The 18,708-nt window shown below is 34.0% G+C and overlaps 1 protein-coding gene and 1 long non-coding RNA gene across 5 annotated transcripts in view; both read left to right on the top strand.

Moving 5' to 3' along the window:
• LOC119068048 overlaps positions 1–18,708 on the top strand; it is a 57,429-nt gene that overhangs the window by 22,580 nt on the left and 16,141 nt on the right. For all 4 annotated transcript variants that reach the window (XM_037171418.1, XM_037171417.1, XM_037171416.1 and 1 more), the window contains exons 3-5: positions 7,533–7,738; positions 12,533–12,668; positions 15,242–15,375. In XM_037171418.1, coding sequence (XP_037027313.1) covers positions 7,533–7,738; positions 12,533–12,668; positions 15,242–15,375 — 476 coding nt within the window. The remainder of the gene's footprint in view (positions 1–7,532; positions 7,739–12,532; positions 12,669–15,241; positions 15,376–18,708) is intronic.
• LOC119068049 lies at positions 6,236–6,465 on the top strand. The gene is made up of 2 exons (XR_005086086.1): positions 6,236–6,359; positions 6,423–6,465. It is a non-coding gene; the product is annotated as an uncharacterized LOC119068049 (long non-coding RNA).

Below are 18,708 nucleotides of genomic sequence, written 5' to 3'. Positions count from 1 at the left end.
AAAAAGACGACTATTGCACACCTACATCTTGGATGTAATATTCAATTTAATCAATTTAACAAAAAGGTCTACGAACAGAGAGTGCTGAAAATGTAAATCTGACCGAGTGAATATATAAATCACATCAGCGTCATCAGGGAATCGATACACAAAAACAAAATGACAGTCAAGTGTGTATGTATGATGAAAATTGGATTGAAAATGCTTGTCCCTGTAGATTCGAAATTCACATGTGGCCCTATGGGATGGATATAATTATAATTGCACTTGTGTGTATATAGTGAACAAACATGGTTTTTTTTTTGAGCGATTAAATAATTAGACCACCATTGGCAATATTTTAATGTATTCCTTTAACCATTCAACTAAATCAATGTTAATTTCATAATTATCCAACGTTCGTAATTCCAAAATGGGCAATGTGATCTCACCTCCGTGGTGATCTTGAGAGTTCTGGCTGGGCAACCCGATAAAAGTTCAGGTTTACCTTGTGTCTAAAGATCGAAATTAATAAGGTTTACCAGAACTCTAGGGAGGAAACTACACGAGCAAATACTGGGACAGGTGCTACTTGCTATTAGGGGCCAATAGAAGGAAACTGTGCGTCAATAAACGCCAATAGAGGTATAGGTGGTACAGAGTTTGCTCTTGTAGTTTCCCCTCGTCTGAATCTGTACTGAGAATACCTGAACTTGCTTCGAACTGAAACTAATTCAAGCCATTGTGGCCTGAGCTATATTTACCTGAAACTTGAATATAATGATCAGGTCACATCTGACCTGAAACGTGACAGACTAAACCCTAAAACCCTAAAGACCCTAAAATTATCTCACCTGACCTGAAATTTCAGATAATACTGATTCTTGACCACGGTCGACCTATTCCGACCTTTATATGTGCTCACTCTCTCTAACTCGGTTCAAAGGAGCTTCTCCTCATTAGAGCTGTCACAACACTGCTAAACCATCAGGAACCGGGGGAGTCGACAACGTCATTTTCAGTACAAACAATTGATTGACAAATTCAATTCTTTAAATCCCACCCAAAAATACTTCTAAATGTCAAGCAGATACATAAGATTAAAGAGTAAATTCTTCTGTTCATCTTGTTAGAACACAACAAGGAGTATTTTCGGGTGTGACTTTAGCGGTTGTTTCTTGTAAACGTCTGACGTTATCCACTCCCCCGAATAAAAAATTTTGTTAAGCGAAAAAAACGGTATCTTGCTGTCACAATCTCTTCACTTTATTGTATCTAAATAAAATCGCAGCAATAAAAAGTTGTGAAAAAGTTAACCACCGGAAAAAGAAGTTTTGAAAACAAAAGATTTTCCCTTCCAAATATTCTGATAAATTTACTTTTTTACAGGAATATCAAATCCGCACCACCCCCATTTTTTATTATGGGAAAATGTGATATTCTAAAATTTGTGTAAATCATTGAAGTGTTTAATTATGCAAATTCATACGAAAGAAATCGCCGTCTTTTTCTAATGGAATTTTGCCGGAATTATAATTTACCGAAACTATAATTTTCTTTACTATAATTTTGTACAGTAAGGAGTATAGCAAGGAACGGAAATTTCTGTGCAAACAATTGAATTAAAAATTCCCATTTGAATTTGTACAAATTCAACTAGCTATTTAATATGGAACTTACTTGCCTTCTACAGCTGCTGTTTTATTCATTTCGGAGTCGTTAAAGGAGAATTTCTTTCAACTTAAACAAATCCATTATCGCAATGATACACACACCGTATTGTTCATATATAAATTATCTTTAATATCTTTATGATAACATAATCGTATCCAAAGCATATCACAAAGCAGAATACTTCTCCGGCTCGGATTAAATAACCAAATTATATCATTCCTAACACTACACATAAAACACACAAAATAATAATTCTTGATGAAGAAAGTTTTCCAAGCAAGTGGAATTTAATGTGACGGGTTCATTCAAGGGTTTATTATTATATACGTATATAGAGACATCGACAGAGATACATCTACGCATAAAAATCGTCGTCGAAGAACATATATAGGTCGAGTCTGAAATATGTTTAATGCTCGATCACATACATAAACAAACATAGTGTACCAGTCGTATACACACAATACACTATAGTAATAAACGTACCGTATTATACAAGCCGATTTAATCTATTCTCATGTACCATTTTGTGTGCGGGTGTTTTCTTCGTGATATGAGATTATGTTGGGGATGTGTATGTTAAAGCCTTTCGTTCAAATAATAAGTTTCGTGATTTCGGGTGGCAGAATCTTTCGACTTTTGACTGTTGTATGTTCAATCTAGTGTGATGCTTAATGCGAATAAATGTGTAGAGGGAGTTAAAAGGTCACATATCATTCGTTTCGAATAGTACAATATGCGAGACCTCATCTCATCTTTATGTATAAACATATAGACGTACTATGAACACAATACAACACCCCGTACCTATCCTAAAAAAAAATTTGTTGTGGGCGTAATTTTCTGAGTGTATGAGTATGATGGAAAATATTGTCTTTTATTACAGACATGATGTGTTGTTGAGGGATTAAAGTTGTTAGATATTCGTCGACATAAAGATACATGATTTGCGGCATGACATGTATTTAATAAGGCAAATTACTTCGTTTTAAGTTTATAAATTTCACTCACAACTTTTATGAAGTAGGTGTCAAAGTTCTGAATAGTGCCATATAAGTAGGTAATGCATTCATGTTTAATGCATAAGCTAACCCTCATAAGTCTTTCATTCAACATGCAATTTTGAAGTCAAGACGCGTAAGAAACGAACCGTATTTCGAGTACTTAACTTCATTCTCCACTTTCATCTATATTTTATGCTAAAATTTTGTCTAATAAATTATTGTGCAACTCATTTGCATACTGTGTTATAGTGTTATTATGTATGTGTTTTCTTTTCCATTCACAACACAGAAAATTACAAAACAGAATATTTATACCTTTAATACCCTACATACAGAAACAAAATTCTTTTAATCCCATTTGTTTTCCCCAAAAGCTTATCTGTTAGGTGATAAATTAAGTTGAAGCTATTATGTTCTTCCTTTTAGTCTAGGCACATTTATTATTCTAACACAAAGGGATTGTCTTTTTCCGACAAAATACCCGGCTCCATTTTCATTTTGATGAATAATATTCATCAAGTGCTGGATCGAGTTTATTTAAAATTAATAAATTCCATTTATTATCAAACTTCGTCACACTTGCCTAACATGCCGTTTTACATCTGATTGCTGACGAACATAATTGGCACTATTTATTGTTTTAATAAGTAATGCTGCCAACATAATTACAGTCATCAAAGATTTTACAGTCGGGACTAGAAAGTGTAAAATTGAAAAATTAATTTTTACAAGCACGATGACATTAGGGATAATTTTCATTTTTGTTGTGTTTCGCGTGAGTTCTTCCTAACTTATGCTATAAGGTCTCTTCTTACAGAATGAGAAGTTTTTTGAACGAGCAGAAGAGGAGACCTAAAAACCCTCTCCGAATGCGTTAGGTAAAGTACTGTAATTGCACTTGTGCGAAAAGATTCAGATTATTACGAAAATAGCCTCTACTTGTAAAACTGTCAAAAGTACGTTTATTAATTGCATAAAGACAATTTATCTAAATCATTTTTCGTACAATGATTTAGATTGATAGAATTCCTTGTAATCTGTTTGTGGAATCGTTACTTCAACTTATCATTCGTGAGGGCATCTGTGAAAGTATAAAAAAAATGTATTTAAGATCCTTAAAAGAAGGAAGCCGTGACCCACAGTCCCACAATCGATGAACTACATTTCTGAGGATTGAATCTCGAGTGTAATAAAGTGTGTTGTGATGGGGTGCGACATTTGATGTATATGACACGGTTCTTAGTTGGTAATTCCATTAAAATTCAGGAGTTTTGAATTTCATTCACACAGATAGAAACAGAAACCTTCTAACAGCCATGTCATTTACGTCCACTGACTGTACCTTTTCTAAGCCCTGATTTCCCCTTATGTAAATAGCACTCCGTTTATTCTTTAAACAATATAAAGGAGTCGTGTTTTAGGTAAACGCAGGCAAAACTGAGTGGTTTTTTTGTAAGTTAAAACCATACTTAAAGACGGGCACTAATCAGAGCGCATCATTTTATGCGCGTCATCGATGACGACAAATAGATGTCCTCTTCGCCAATTTCTTTTAATCTGATTGAACTTCCCCAAAAACCGTTATCTAGAATGATACAGTTCTCATGCCTCCAAATACCACTTCAATGAAAAGTTTTATCTGTTCGAAGGTGTCTGCAAACATAGTTAGTTACTTCGTAGATTTTTTTACTTCCGGCAAGTTAAGATTCAATTAGCTTCATCGTTTTTGCCTGGACTAATTCCGTTCTTTAATTATTTAGCTTTATTCTGCGTTCGCTGAAAAAAGGCTTTAGGTATAGAGTAAGTGGAAAATGCTGTATATTGTTAAAGCTATTTATTCGCTTGGTTTTTGTTTCTCTATGTTTTTCTATTTAAAGAGAGGCACAAGTAACCAACCATGTGGCACAATTTTTTTTTGTAATGAATCATTTTAACGTCACCCGTTTTTTTAACGTAAAAATGTGGGGAATGAATTACAGAGATGCCCGGTTGATGTGAAACACTTTCAAAGTAAATTAAATTGAGCTAACATTGTAACAAAGGAAATATTTTTATAATTTCAACGAAATATTGTGTTGCTAATGAGAATAAGGTTTATTGTATGAATATTTGATGTTACGAAAACTGGCTGAAAGAAGGATATTTTTCGGGAAAAGAGCATTTCTGCGAAATTCATTGAAAGGGGTTTTCACAACGCAGGCGAGATAATACTCATTTTATCACCTCAGTTGAAACTTTGGAAGCCTTTGTTGTGAAAAACGTTGTTGGCCTCGGCAAAAAAGTAGGAAATTTCATTTTCTTGGTTGACTTGTGCTGCAAACAAAACCATCGAAATGAAATTTCCAACTTTTTTTCACTCGGTGAACAAGTAACTATTATATTCTCAGAACAAATTGAGAAGACAGCATAAGCTATTAGTTGAGCATCAGCCCGGCAAGTTGAAGGTTGTGAGTTCGTGTCTCACCCGTGCACATCAAAATTTTTATTTCAAATCCAATTCGATTCTAGTATTTCTAAAGCTGAAAATTAAAAAGTATTCGTCGCGGAATATTGCGTTTCTCTGGAAATAAGTTATTCCGTCCGTACTAGTACAGACTCTATTCTATTCTCAATTTTTAGAAATCATAGCGGTAATATCTTAAATATTCCAATATTCGAACAACAATTTCCATTTGGAGGAGATGGTTTGTTTCGATTTTAAAACGCTGAAGGTAATACCGTTAGAAAGATTTTCAAATTTTTTCAATTTTCGCCTTTTTTTGCTTGACAGCTCGCTCTATCCCGGCTCTCTCACGAAGTACTTTTTGTTGAGTGGAAACCATACTTAACAAAAATGTAGAGATCAGACTTTGTGCCAAATTTACTTGTTCATGGTTATTGTCTTCAAAAAGTTCTACAATCCACATCCTTTTGGTGGGAATAAAAACAGAGATGTTCCCTAATTAAACTTTGTTGGGTCTCCAATTGTTACCAAATTCGTGAAACTCATGAACCATGATAATTTAGGTGATTTGTAAATTTAATTTGTCATACCTTGTTGCAATACTGGTTTTCAAGATTTTGGTTTAACCCTGAAGTCGTTTTTTTTTTATTGCTGGAGCCGGAATAAAAGTAAATTAGAAGAATTTTTGCAAACTAGTAAAAATACCAATTCAAAAAAAAAACTGGTCAACCACTTTACATCGCTCAAAAAAGAATTTGTAAAAATGTTCTATCCTAATTACTATATGAGTTACAAGTGCGCAGCGACCCTTAATCTGGATCTGGATCTGGATCTGGATTTCCGGTGCATACGTTTTGTGCAGGTGCGTGAATCTGCAAATGTGTGGCTGTGGGAGGTTATCTGGTTATCTTGAAAAATGGTAACACATGAAAGAGATAACAGGAAAATTGAAACCTACTTCATTGTTTCATGAATACTGTTTTTGTTTTTAATCTACGCTTACCACTTGCGAATTTGAGGTAAATCAGTTGACAGTTTGCAAAGGGAAATGTTTACTAAATACTGTTTCAATTGTTAGTCTAATTTTATACTTCGACTTTTATACTCCAAATACATCGACAAATAATGTTGCTGATAACCCTGCTAATCAACTGGTCAATGTCAACAACACAAACCAAAATAAACAAACGCGATATAATCTGCGAAGGAGAAAATAAAAATCTCAAAAATTTTTGTTCAATAACTGCGTGATATCGACTGTAAGTTTAATTTAGATAAAAAAAAATTATGTACGCCAACGCTTAGCTTTGGATTGTTTATAGCCCTGAAGATGGTCGTTTGACCGAATGCATGGAAAATAAATAATCGCAACAAAACTTAGCGTTTCAATTTGGATGCATCAAGCAAAACAACAAGTAAAAGTTGAATCTAGTGGCAACCAGCAACACAAAGTTCATTATAATTTGAAAATATGCATTTTTTCATTGGATGTCTGAATCAATTACAGGCTTTAACATGTCAAATGTCTCACTGTCATGTTTTCCAAAGAATGTCATTGTGAATTCGCAATGACACAATGAAATTCTCTGAAAAATTTGACAGTGAGACATTTGAAATGTTAAAGACTGTATACACAAAACTACACAAATTTTGATTGAATAATGGGGAAAATTGTAAATGTTTGGCTTTGTTTTACTGCATTGCTGTTTTGGGTTGATAGAACTGCGTCACTAAGTCCTCTATCTTTCCGCCATTATCTAGGGCGTATCTCACTGTCTACTCTATCTCTGAAAACATCTGGAACGATTAGAAGATAGTAACTCATTTACTTATCTTCGACTCAAAGTCATACTCTACAATCTGCTCGTTGAATATTACCACCTCTGGTATGTGTTGTATCTCTCTTAAGACAATTAAAATTATACTTTCTTAAGTAATTATTTATCGGTTGATGGGAGAAAGAACGTGCATTCGTCTATCAATTATGTTTTGCTTGAATCTCTTGTCATAATTTGTCCACATTATAGGCCGCGTAGCTGTGAACGAGTGTTAGACAATTTGAAATAATATTCGAATTGTACAACACAATGTTTTGCGGAATAAAAAATGGCATATGAAGTGCCTACCTGCCATGGAAAATAATATTTTCATATATTTTACGAGACAAGATTCTCCATGTTCCCCTGTCACAAAACATATATAATTTCTATTAAACCTCCCCAGTACAAAAGACGAAATAATACACCCGAAGTAATAAAATAATTTTGACACAGATAAATCACTTCACATAATACTACACAGATATAATATACACTTAGAGATGCTACTCAGTGGAGAAAAAAAGTACAGCCATATGGTGCAAAACATGGAAAATATAATCCTTGAACCATTTGATAATAATTCTCTTCTTTTTTTCTCTGTGTGTATTTCAGATATGGCTGTGGGACTAAGAGTTAACGTAACTGTTCCTAAAGCAGTGACAAGTGGAAGCAACGTTACAATTGTGTGCGATCACGACCTCGACAGTGATAATGTGTATACGGTGAAATGGTACAAGGGTGGTCATGAGTTCTTTCGTTACACCCCCAGAGAGTTCCCAGCATTGAAATTGTTTTGGTTGCCGGGTATTAAAGTTGATGTAAGTATTAAGTGAATGGGAACGGTATATCAATATAGAAATTTTAAAGTTTGACTGTAAATACACAATAGAATTAGAAACTATATAATACGCTTTAACCGAGATAAAATTGCCCTAAACATTTTACAGGAATTTTTCTTAAGCAAAATGATTGAACTTTTCGGAACTCTGTAAAACCGTTCAACGGAATTCTCGAGTAACTGGATCGTTAACAAATTTTATTTGCTGTACAAAAATATGAACGATAAAATTTTGAAGTATAGTTTGCAAACCAAAAGCGAACTGTCTGCAGTAAAATCCTAACTTGAAAAAACAATAAGACAGCTCTTTTGTTCTTTAGAGACGAAATAATAATAAAAAAAAATCGCTAAGAGTTTTAAACGTTGAACCATAGAGATGTTTTGTGTACAACAGCGGATGGGATGGAAATGAAATGTGTCGGCGTTAATTATAACTCGGTTTTCTTTTGAATTTACTAAAAACAATTTGCAGAAAGCTTTCGGGCTTATTCACTATTATATAATGAAAAACAAAATGATTTTCATATAGTCGCTTCGGAAAAGTGTATAGCATAATGCATGAAGTTAATGAAACAGGTAACAACTAACAACAGCACTGATTCCTATGAACGAAATAAACAATGAGAATGCTTAATGCATAACATTTGGCAAATGAAATGTTTGTTGAGTTATATCGCAAGAAGCGTCTCCCATTGGATATTCTCCAAACATTTCTTTAGCTCCGTGCGAAGTACTCGGAAATATTAAGTTTAATGTGCAATTAATTAATTTAATGACAACCGATATTTTTGGCTTGTCAAAAAATTGTTTTTATTGTACGATGATATAGAATGGCTATTCTGTTCCCCCGTGCAGTCTCTCCGTTATAAGAATCTGCTATAATAACAAATTTTTCGCATATAATATCATTTCTCATAGCGCGGAATAAAAAAGAATTTTTCAAAAAATAGAGTGTCCTACAAGTCTCATGTATGTCAAAAACACGTAAATATGTTCACCCATTTACCGTAAACAAAGTAGTCAAAACTCTCAGATTTTCCACTAAATTTCCATTTTGAAGCTCGAGTTTAACTAACAATAGATACTTTCATGCCCTGGGGCTGAAAGTGGAGAAATTTTGGAATTCTTCTTGTGACTTCGTCCCCTTGCATGAAGGGACGAATACCCGAGAAAATTTATAAAATGCCCTCATTTTCGATCCCGTCGCATGTAAAACAGTTTTGCGCATCTACTTTATTGCATTTTCATATTTTATGAAAAATTCCACACATTTCGCGAGATAGAAAATTTTTACACATTTCTGGTGAGGTGCAAAATTCTGTATTTGGAATGTAATGAAGGAATTAGTTCTGGTACACCGAAATGGTTCTGCCGTGCTAAACAAAAACATCACAAGTGATCATTAGGTTTATTTTGAAGTTTAAATTTTCTTTGACAAACCAATCGGAAACTATCTAAAATAATAAATTTATTTATTATCGAGATGTCCAGTACGACAGGTCTCGAAGTATTATTATTGGTATTGCTTCTATTTTACAAACATGCCTCACTATCAATCAATGTTTAAAAAAATGTGAAAATATTATTCGTTCAGTTGGAGTTAGACGTGGAGTCCATGGTTGGCATACCTTAATTCCTTACAAATTACACGTTCGCTCAGCTCACAGATAGTATACATTTAAATAGAAAATGTCGATGAAAACAAGAATATCTATCACGTTTGTCGTTGACAAAATGGAAGCATCCGCTTCACTTGTATTCACGCAACAATGAGTGTTAATTTTCATTTCCGTTTTCATTGATGCAAATAATATTTTGATTCAAAGTATTGATGAAATGTTATTGCCTTTGATAGTATTGAACTGTAGGACATTATTGTAATGTCATCGATCAGTTAGTTTCTGTGGAAAACGTTCTATACAAATACATTCACTCGCTTCTAGCAAATTGAATTAAGTTCAACAATTAAAAATTATACAAACAACGGATTTTAGACAACAACAAACCTTATTCGTTGGGTTAATATATTTAGCCAAAAATCAATACCTAAATCTATATCACAAAAAACAAATCAACAAACAACATCATCACCGAAAGCACCCTTCAACAGAAGAAAGTTCAGAAGTAACAAAGAAGATCGTCGCAACCAGAGCCCCCTCCATCGACGGAGGAAAATCACCAAAGAAAATCTACTGAAGTTAAAATAAAACACCAATCTCTAAAGTCACATTGTCGGCACAACAAAAAACGAATGGCTAACAAAGGACAAAATGCAAATCATTTCAGCTTCTACAACCATCAACGCATTAACACACGATACTGTAGATTTTACACACCCACTAAGTACCCGAATCACCCATAAGCAACATCATCATCATTGACATCAACAACAACAAAATGGACACATTCATGACCCCGTCTCAGTGCTATAATAGCAACATGTCATTGTTCAATTATAAAATTGGTAGAAAAAAAGTCTGTATTCATTGTAACCAAAAACCGTGTATCATCGCAGCAGACATCAATTCCGATAAACAATGGTGTTCTTTGTAATTTTTTTTATGTTCGATGTGTTTCACAAACAATATTGGTCTTCGCTTAAATTTAACTCTCAATAAATTACATCAAAAATCACCACGCAGGACTTAAACATTGAATTAAAATTTGCAAGAAGTTAAATATATACCGTATCGTAATATTATTTTTAGAAAGACGCAATAGAAATATTTTGCCAGTCTAAATTTACTGCGCCCCTTATGGCGCCATCAATTACCACTCATTATTATACAACCATAGAACTCTTAAATATCATCTTACACAAGTAGTCTCAGAATTCACTTTCACATCAACATCGTCACTCACCGTGTTCATGTAAGAAGAAAGCTGAAGTAAAACTGCCTTCGTATAAGATGCTGGTATTCATGAATTTGTACGATCGTACGATCTTTCGATGTAGCACTAACTTCTACAACAGTTTTCCTACATCTTCGATAAGTTGGAATTTTTGGATCCATATACGTTTTGGATTGGATTGGATGGGAAGGGGGTTAGTCCAGCACCTAAGACTCTAGTGGGCTTGTTGTTCTATTGAACAAGTCACTTGATCATATGAATTGTGATTTTCTCCGACTTAGATAGTTCACAAATCGACCATGTCAACGTCCCATACGTTGTCAATTCTCTAAGTCACAAGTGGTTACTGAAACTTGACAGTGCTCCATACAAAATTTTACACTGTAAAAAGAGTGGGGATAAAATTTCATACAAAAAGTACTCTATTTGGCAGCTGTCATTAATAGCACTTTTGCTTGAAGTGCGTTGATATTATGAATTGTGACATGGTCACGAAGAAATCGAATATTGGATTTCTTGACATTTGCGACTTTGTTACGGTCGTACAGATAACTAATAGCGAGTGATCAATCACCAAGTGATTAGAACAAAACCAGGCAAGCATTGTTGCGCCGGGAGTCGAATTCGGGACCTCTTGGGACCACCTCGACCATTTATACGTTTTGGATTGTAATGGAGTTTGATCGTACGATCTTTCGGTTTAAAATGGACTTCTAGAAGAGGGATTCTTTTGAAAATCCACCTATCAAAATCGGACCCATTTCGTCTGGGATATGTCATGTCATGTCTAGTTTGATTAGATTCATTGATATATGTTTGCAAAAATTTGCAAGAAAAATTTTCAAAATCTGTGTGAACTTTAGACAGGTCTGGGCTGGTACTGATGACGCTTAATGTGAACCTAACATGCTAGTCGTAACATACATTGTCTATGCAAATTTTTGCAAACATATATCAATGAATCTAATCAAACTAGGCATGACCTGAAATTACTTAATCTCAGCTTTCCAACGAGCCCACTCTCACCCGAATCGATCCATTATAACGGCCAAAAAATTCGGATAAAAAACACTATTTTCCAACTTCGTAGATCTTCCACCAGCAACCTAAATGACATTTACGAGTGTACTGCAAGAACGTTCTAAAGTATAACGATTTCACACGCTACACATGTGAGCAATGTCAGTAACCGCCGAACGTAATGTAAACCTTCAGTTGTACCGCGTACGACTTTAATAGTATTATTGCTAGAATGTTAGTACTACATGCACTCAAGTTCAACTAAACTAAACTAAACTATTGAACATATTTATCGAAGAAACAGTTGGAGGTTGATTACGATCCACTTTCTTTTTCATTGTAGAAAATTATTGTTCAAATAGAAATCCATACAATGTAAACATACGTTCGGTGCCTCTTTGTTTTCAGCGTCCTATTATATAGTCAATTGAATTAAACAAACATTTATGACAGCTATATTGTTTATGCTATCAAACACCAATTTATCGCTTCCATTCACACGAGAATTTTCGTAAAACTACGCAGCTATTGAACTAAACAACAACAACAAATAACCCAAACCCCAGACTCATACTCACTACCAAATATTTGATTAAAAAAATTGTTCAAAACAACTTATTGTTATAACATATTTTTGCTCGAAAAAAAATAGAAAATAGTACACAGCTGCATAATATTCCATGACCAATATAATTTTAGATTACTTTTAATACTTTTACACCATACATGATACTGGCATATAAACATATAGTACCCATCAACACCCCATATGTATTACAGGAAAAAAAATGCCAATTTTCCCAAACACAATACAGCCCATTATAAACCCTATTTTTAGGAAAATCTCGTTTTTTTCAATACATTTTTTTTCCTCTATTTCATTGCGCCCGGGACAACATAGCTGGAAGAATCGAATGCAACACATGTTCAATTGAAAAAAGTTTCACCGAAACAAACAGGGAAATACCAGTGCGAAGTTTCCGCTGATGCGCCTTCCTTTGACACAGAACTCGTTTCAGGCGACTTGGAAGTTGTAGGTTTGTTCTATTTATATTCGTTTTTATGTATATCAAAATGTGTGCATTAGCTCATAAAATAGCAATTTTTGTGTAGTACTTAGGCAGACAGAAAATCGAAAAAAAGGACAATAGTCTCAATCAGATGCGATTCAAGTGAGCCGTTCAAAATGCACAGTGATTCATTTGTAATAGGACAGAGACAGAGAGGATATAAAAATCCCATCGAAATTTCGGCTATTAATGTTTTCGAACCTACGAAATCGTAGCAGGAAAAGCAATGAAGACGATGAATTTGATTGAGCTCTGTGCTTGAGGTGTATATTTTACGGAGAAATTGATTCAAATTAATAAAACAAAAATTTACCATGTCGCTGTCCAGTCCAGCAATCGTCTTAAATTTTAATTTTCCAAATCTTTCAAACAATTTCACCTCGAAATGTTTTAATTAAACCACAAATACGATACGACCACCGAAAAGCAATAAAAGAACAACTGTTAAGCGTTCTAATTGCTTCTTCATACCAACCACAAAATAAAGGATATGAATATAGTTTGTGTAATATATGTAAATAAACATCAGCCGCGAGCATAAGCATGAAACAAATTGTTTCAAGATGACTATAGCTATGCTTGGATGACTATAAACTTTGCGAAAAAATCTCGTTTCTCCGTAAATGTAAAAATCAGTAAAAGGGTCATCAGAATTTTATTTTTAAATTAAATTTTGAATTTTTTTTTTGGTCATTTTTCCATCAGAAATTCATTTAAAAATGCGCTGATGTTCAATTCATTTTAAGAAAAAATGTTGCTATACCACGCCGCATAACATTATGAATTTATGGTCGTTTTAACTGAAAGTTTCGGTTAGCTTTACGATGAGATCGTACATTTTGTTTGTTGACTGCTATTATAGTTATACACTCAAATGTGCTTCCGTTCGAAAGCTCATGCTCTCTTTTTTGTAATGGAAATATTTCTTACTTCCTAGCATGAGTACTCAATAAATCGTGAGGCAATCTGCGGATATAACCGTACATTACAAAAAGTGAATTTGCAGAGATGTACAGGGACGTATCGAACGTCACACAAAAGATTACACATCGGCGAGATTGACTCAATGCAATAAGAATTTGATTAGAACAACGATTTTTTTTTTAGGTTAACTGTTTTCTTCTAATTTTAACAAAACATAAAATAGAAATTGGTGATGTTGATGATATGATGGTCACAGGCCGGCCGAAAGCACACAAGCAGTTTTGCGTTGATATGATCGACATGCTGAGTTTTTCATTGCTTAGCCTGCGGTGAAAATCGAATTACAATGGAAAAGGCAGCATAATTTTAGATTCCATCAATGCAAAATTGCTAGTGTGTTTTCCGCCTAAAATGAATGTTTACAATAGGGCGTTAACGTAGAGTTCGTCAGTATTTGAACAAAGAGAGCGATTTTCTTCTGCGGCATTGTTTTTGATGATGCCGTAATATTTTCGAACTCTCCCGATTTAAATGCTTTTTAGACACCGAAACCAGGGACTATTTTTGGGAAAACATGTTTCCATATTTTCTTGCCTAATTTTCCAATTTTTTTTTTTACATTTTTCCCAACTTTCCCGAAAGCATTTTTCGGGAGTTTAAGCAAAAATGAAAATGCTTTCCGAAAAATAGTGGCTGACCGTACCTCATATTACACACTGCAGCTATATTGATGTCCAAGTCAGGTTTTACTTCAAAGAAATGATGAATCTAATCAAGTCCAGTACAGTCTCCTCAGTCAACACTACTTAACAATTATTTTAATTTATATTCAGGTTAGCCCAATAATTTCAATTTTCAAAAGACATTGCAACTTAAAGACATTAGACAATGGCTCTATGTTTCTCTTTAGATGTGAAGTTGCTTCGCTAAGCGATCTTTTAATAGAAATGCCAGGCAACAAACATTCTTCTTTTCTATTTTAATTGAAATACATCGTGCAACAACGCAGCATAATGCAACAAAATATATTTTAAAAATAAAACGATTTCATGACTTGGTAAGAATTTTTAAAATTTACATCGAAATTGATCTCGTCAGTGAAATATGAGACGAAGAACAGGACTTCTGCAGAGTATTGAATGTTGCAATGCAATAACGGGAGGTGCATAGGAAATAAATGAAAATTCCATGTCGTCTAAATTCTCGTTTTAAACTAAACAAAAAATTAAAAATTTCGCTTCCATTGATATTCGTTCGCTCTTGTTGTAGCTTACCCTATACCAAATATTATGTTAAATTGTTCAAAGCTTTTAGCGGCTGTATTGGAACGTAGCTTTTTGTTCTGTGGTTGTAAATGAAAGCAGAGAGTGTACCAGTGTGTTTTGACATTTTCTTTGAAATAAATGAACTTCTGTCACATCACAAAAATTTGGTTTTCCAAAGAAAAATGCCAGACACTTAAAACATGTCAATCTCGAGGGATTAAAAAAAATGTAAGACAATCTACCAGCTACCAGCGTAACTTTTTAGCATCAAACACCCAGCTGTGCTGTAGAAATATAATACTTGTTTTTATAAAGTAGAACACAAAATATTTCAATATTTTCTCTTAACAGTTTTACCAACACATGAGCCAGTTATAACAGGCACTAAGGAACAATATCAATCAGGTGAACTATTACAAGCAAATTGCACATCGAATGGATCACTTCCGTCAGCTACGTTGGAGTGGAAAATAAATAACGTTCCAGTAAGTACAGAATAAAATGTTATTGGATCTTCTTCAAAGTACACGGAACACACAAAAAATACAATTTATCATTCATCACTCTTTCTCACAGCTCACACATGATATATTTGTATATTTGTGTGTTATGTACTTTTAAATAGTATTAGTATTAGTACGATTATTGGAGCATCAATTTAGCATACGCCTTTACAATTTTCCTCTGCTCAAAAAAAACTTCTTTTTGTATTCGATTTCGTATAGAAATCTATCTATCTTATTGGTGGGTGGTGGTGTGGAAAACCGTAGCATCATTCCGTTAATGTTCTCGCTTCGTTTGTGTAAATAATTGAGTACTGCCTGAATATAATGGTGGGATTAATGTTATTTTATGAAAATTTTGCTTTGAGTCGGAGAGGAGTATTAGGAGATACTTTATGTATTTAATGACTTTGGTGTTTTGTGTTATTAATTTCGATGTTTCAAATTAAATGCGAACTTTTCATTTTATAATATCAGAATGAAAGACTTATTTGTTCGCTATAACTCGTGTTTATTATTTAATAACGAGTCTGAATGATTCTGTTGAGTTATTTTGCTGGAGGCGTACAGATTTTGTTTTCTTTTTTATTCTTTAAAAGTTTAAAAGTCGAGGGCAACATCTCCTGAGATATCGGAGAACTACTTATAGCCGATTTTGATAAACTTTTTTCCTGAAAGTAGTAAACAGTTATGAATTTTGCGCCCGACATGAAGTCAGCCGGCCATACGGTTTGAAAGATACTGTCGAAAAACTGAAAAGCCTCTGGAGAATACGATGAAAGATGCTAATTTTTTGATAATTTTCAGGGTTTTTGTTTTTATCAAAATTGGTTTAGAATTCCTGGGATATTGGAGATTGTTCTTTAGTGATTTTGCCCTCGTTGCACCGAATTATCATTCAAATTGAGTTGATTCAAATTCTCTCACCTCAACATTTATGCACAAGTGCTGAAACATTTATAATTCACACCGCTTCCGCATTTGAACTTTGGGTGAACGAATTGAAAAATAAATGATAACGCGCGGAAATTGATGAAGTGGTTCAACAGTTGTTTTTGTTTTTATGAAATGTGAAAGTTTATTATGAAAATGAATTCAGTTTCACCTTTTATGCAGGTGAAATGTTAAAATATTGTGTTTATTTTAAACTACAATTTCTGGCGTTATCTGAAAAATGTTAAATTCGTCGCATTCGTTTCTTGTATTTTCGATTAATTAGATAAACTAGGCCCCACCTCTTGGATAGGTCAGGTCCTGGTGTTTTTAAGATCACACAATTATAGTCAGATAAAAAAGGCATTGCAAGAATGGTCTAGATTGAAAAATGTAGATACGAATAACAGGTTGTGCAGTATACTTAGATTGTCTTAGTATGGTAAACATATCCATCCACAGTACTAGAACCCTAGGTGTTGTTCATAAATTCCGTAACGCCGTAGGTGGAGAGGGGTCTCGTTGTTTCGTAACAGAATGTGATAATCGGGTCGAAAGCCGCGATACATAAGGCATGCTCAATGTTTTATTGCTTACAAAAAATCAGATTATATGGCGGTACGCCCGCCGTTTCTGAAAAGGAGTACATTTTGATGTCACTCTGTTAGAACCATACACCTCATATGCAACAGTACTAATGTTATTATTATGCAAAAGTCTCGTCCTTCATTTGTTCTTGCACAGTATTGTTGTAAAGTACTTCGAGATTAAACGAAGAACTATTTGAATACGTTTACAGAACATTTTGTCTGAACGTTAATATATATATGTAGACGGTCGATGCCTGAAAACAATCAATTTCTTAAGTCTACTTTATTTGAATGAAGAAGTTTCGTTGTTCGTCGTTGCTTATGAAAGTACATAATGTTAAAAGTTTGAGCGACTTACAGTTTAAAAGAGGTCCATTAGATAACTTTATGTGTTCAAATTTGTTGAATGGTCACATCAACTCACTTGAAAGAATGTCAAGAGCCGATTTGTACATAAGGATATATATATATATATATATCGTGTTTGATCTGAATATGAAAGTTTTATAAAGGCCTTGGTTCAGCAAAAAACTTTAAATGTTACTGCTATTTGTTTTACATACAATTTCATTGATCAATATTTCCTGTTTAGGAATGTTCTGCGTTAATAAGTAATTTATGAACGACCCCTTAAATGAATATTCCGCCAATGATTGTTTTAGTGCAGCCGTTTTTTTGTTTTCATTTTGTTTGTCGAATCATTTTTTCTCATTATGGTTAACCGTTGCAAAGAAAATGCTTAGTGTAAACAAGCATTTTTGGTAGAACACGGCGTAGACTGCCATGTCTGCAAAGCCTGCTAAGCTGAAGTCAAAAGGTACTGGCGTTAGCTTTACGAAACGACCTCATCTAATGAAATGAAATCGTTTTCTAATTGACGGTATGAGGTAACCTCAAGGCTGAGGAATTTTCCGTGTTACTTTTTGGGATCGACGCCGTTGTCTCGAGGCATAGTAAAATAAACTAGGCAGCAGCGGTTCATTTTCAAAATGTCAAAAAAGAGACCTAATACACTGTATGAAAATGAACTCAAATGAACACACACATAAATTGAAAAATGTTATTCGCAAAAAATACAGGGCTACTAGATTATTCAGGTCCCAAGCGCTACTGCTTGGTTAACTTTACTCTGCCGCGCGTTGTCTTGATATAAACTTTTCCGTTTTCCAGAAAAAAAGTTCAGTTTTTCATGATCAATCGCATAAGACAAAGATAAAACTTTTACAAGCTACATGCGTCGAAAACCGTACTATCCATGTTTGAAGCACTTCTTTCGAAGCCCTCAGCATGTAAAATCCATTACATTACTCGGGATTAAAACGAAAAGTCTCGTTTTCGTGTGTTTATAGACGTTGGATCAACAAAATTCACACAAAAACTCTAATTTTCATCTTTTTATCCCTAATAATGTAAAATACTTAACCGCTGCAAATTCAAAATGAACCGCATAACAACCAAACCAATGACAGCAGATTATGTGGTCAACTCGCTTTTTTATCAAATATGTAAGAACGCGTTGAAATTAATTTTTTAATTCATTGGTTCATCCTTGGATTCATCGAATACTCAAATTCCAAAAAAGTAGAGTTTTTGTTTGAATTTTGTTGAACCAAGGTCAATAAACACACGAAAACTAGACTTTTCGACGCATGCATCATGTAAATAACTATATTTTTTTAGCTTTTGATGGACGAGTCCTACAACAAAATTTGTATCCGCCGTTTAATGATCATGAAAGAGAGTGACGCCATTTGTGAAGCGTTATTCACGTTATTCACTAATATTTTCTCAA

This window comes from Bradysia coprophila (assembly GCF_014529535.1).
Source record: "Bradysia coprophila strain Holo2 chromosome X unlocalized genomic scaffold, BU_Bcop_v1 contig_173, whole genome shotgun sequence".
NCBI classification, from domain to species: domain Eukaryota; kingdom Metazoa; phylum Arthropoda; class Insecta; order Diptera; family Sciaridae; genus Bradysia; species Bradysia coprophila.
Note: the sequence above shows the minus strand (reverse complement) of the source record. Positions and strands in the feature narration are given on the sequence as shown.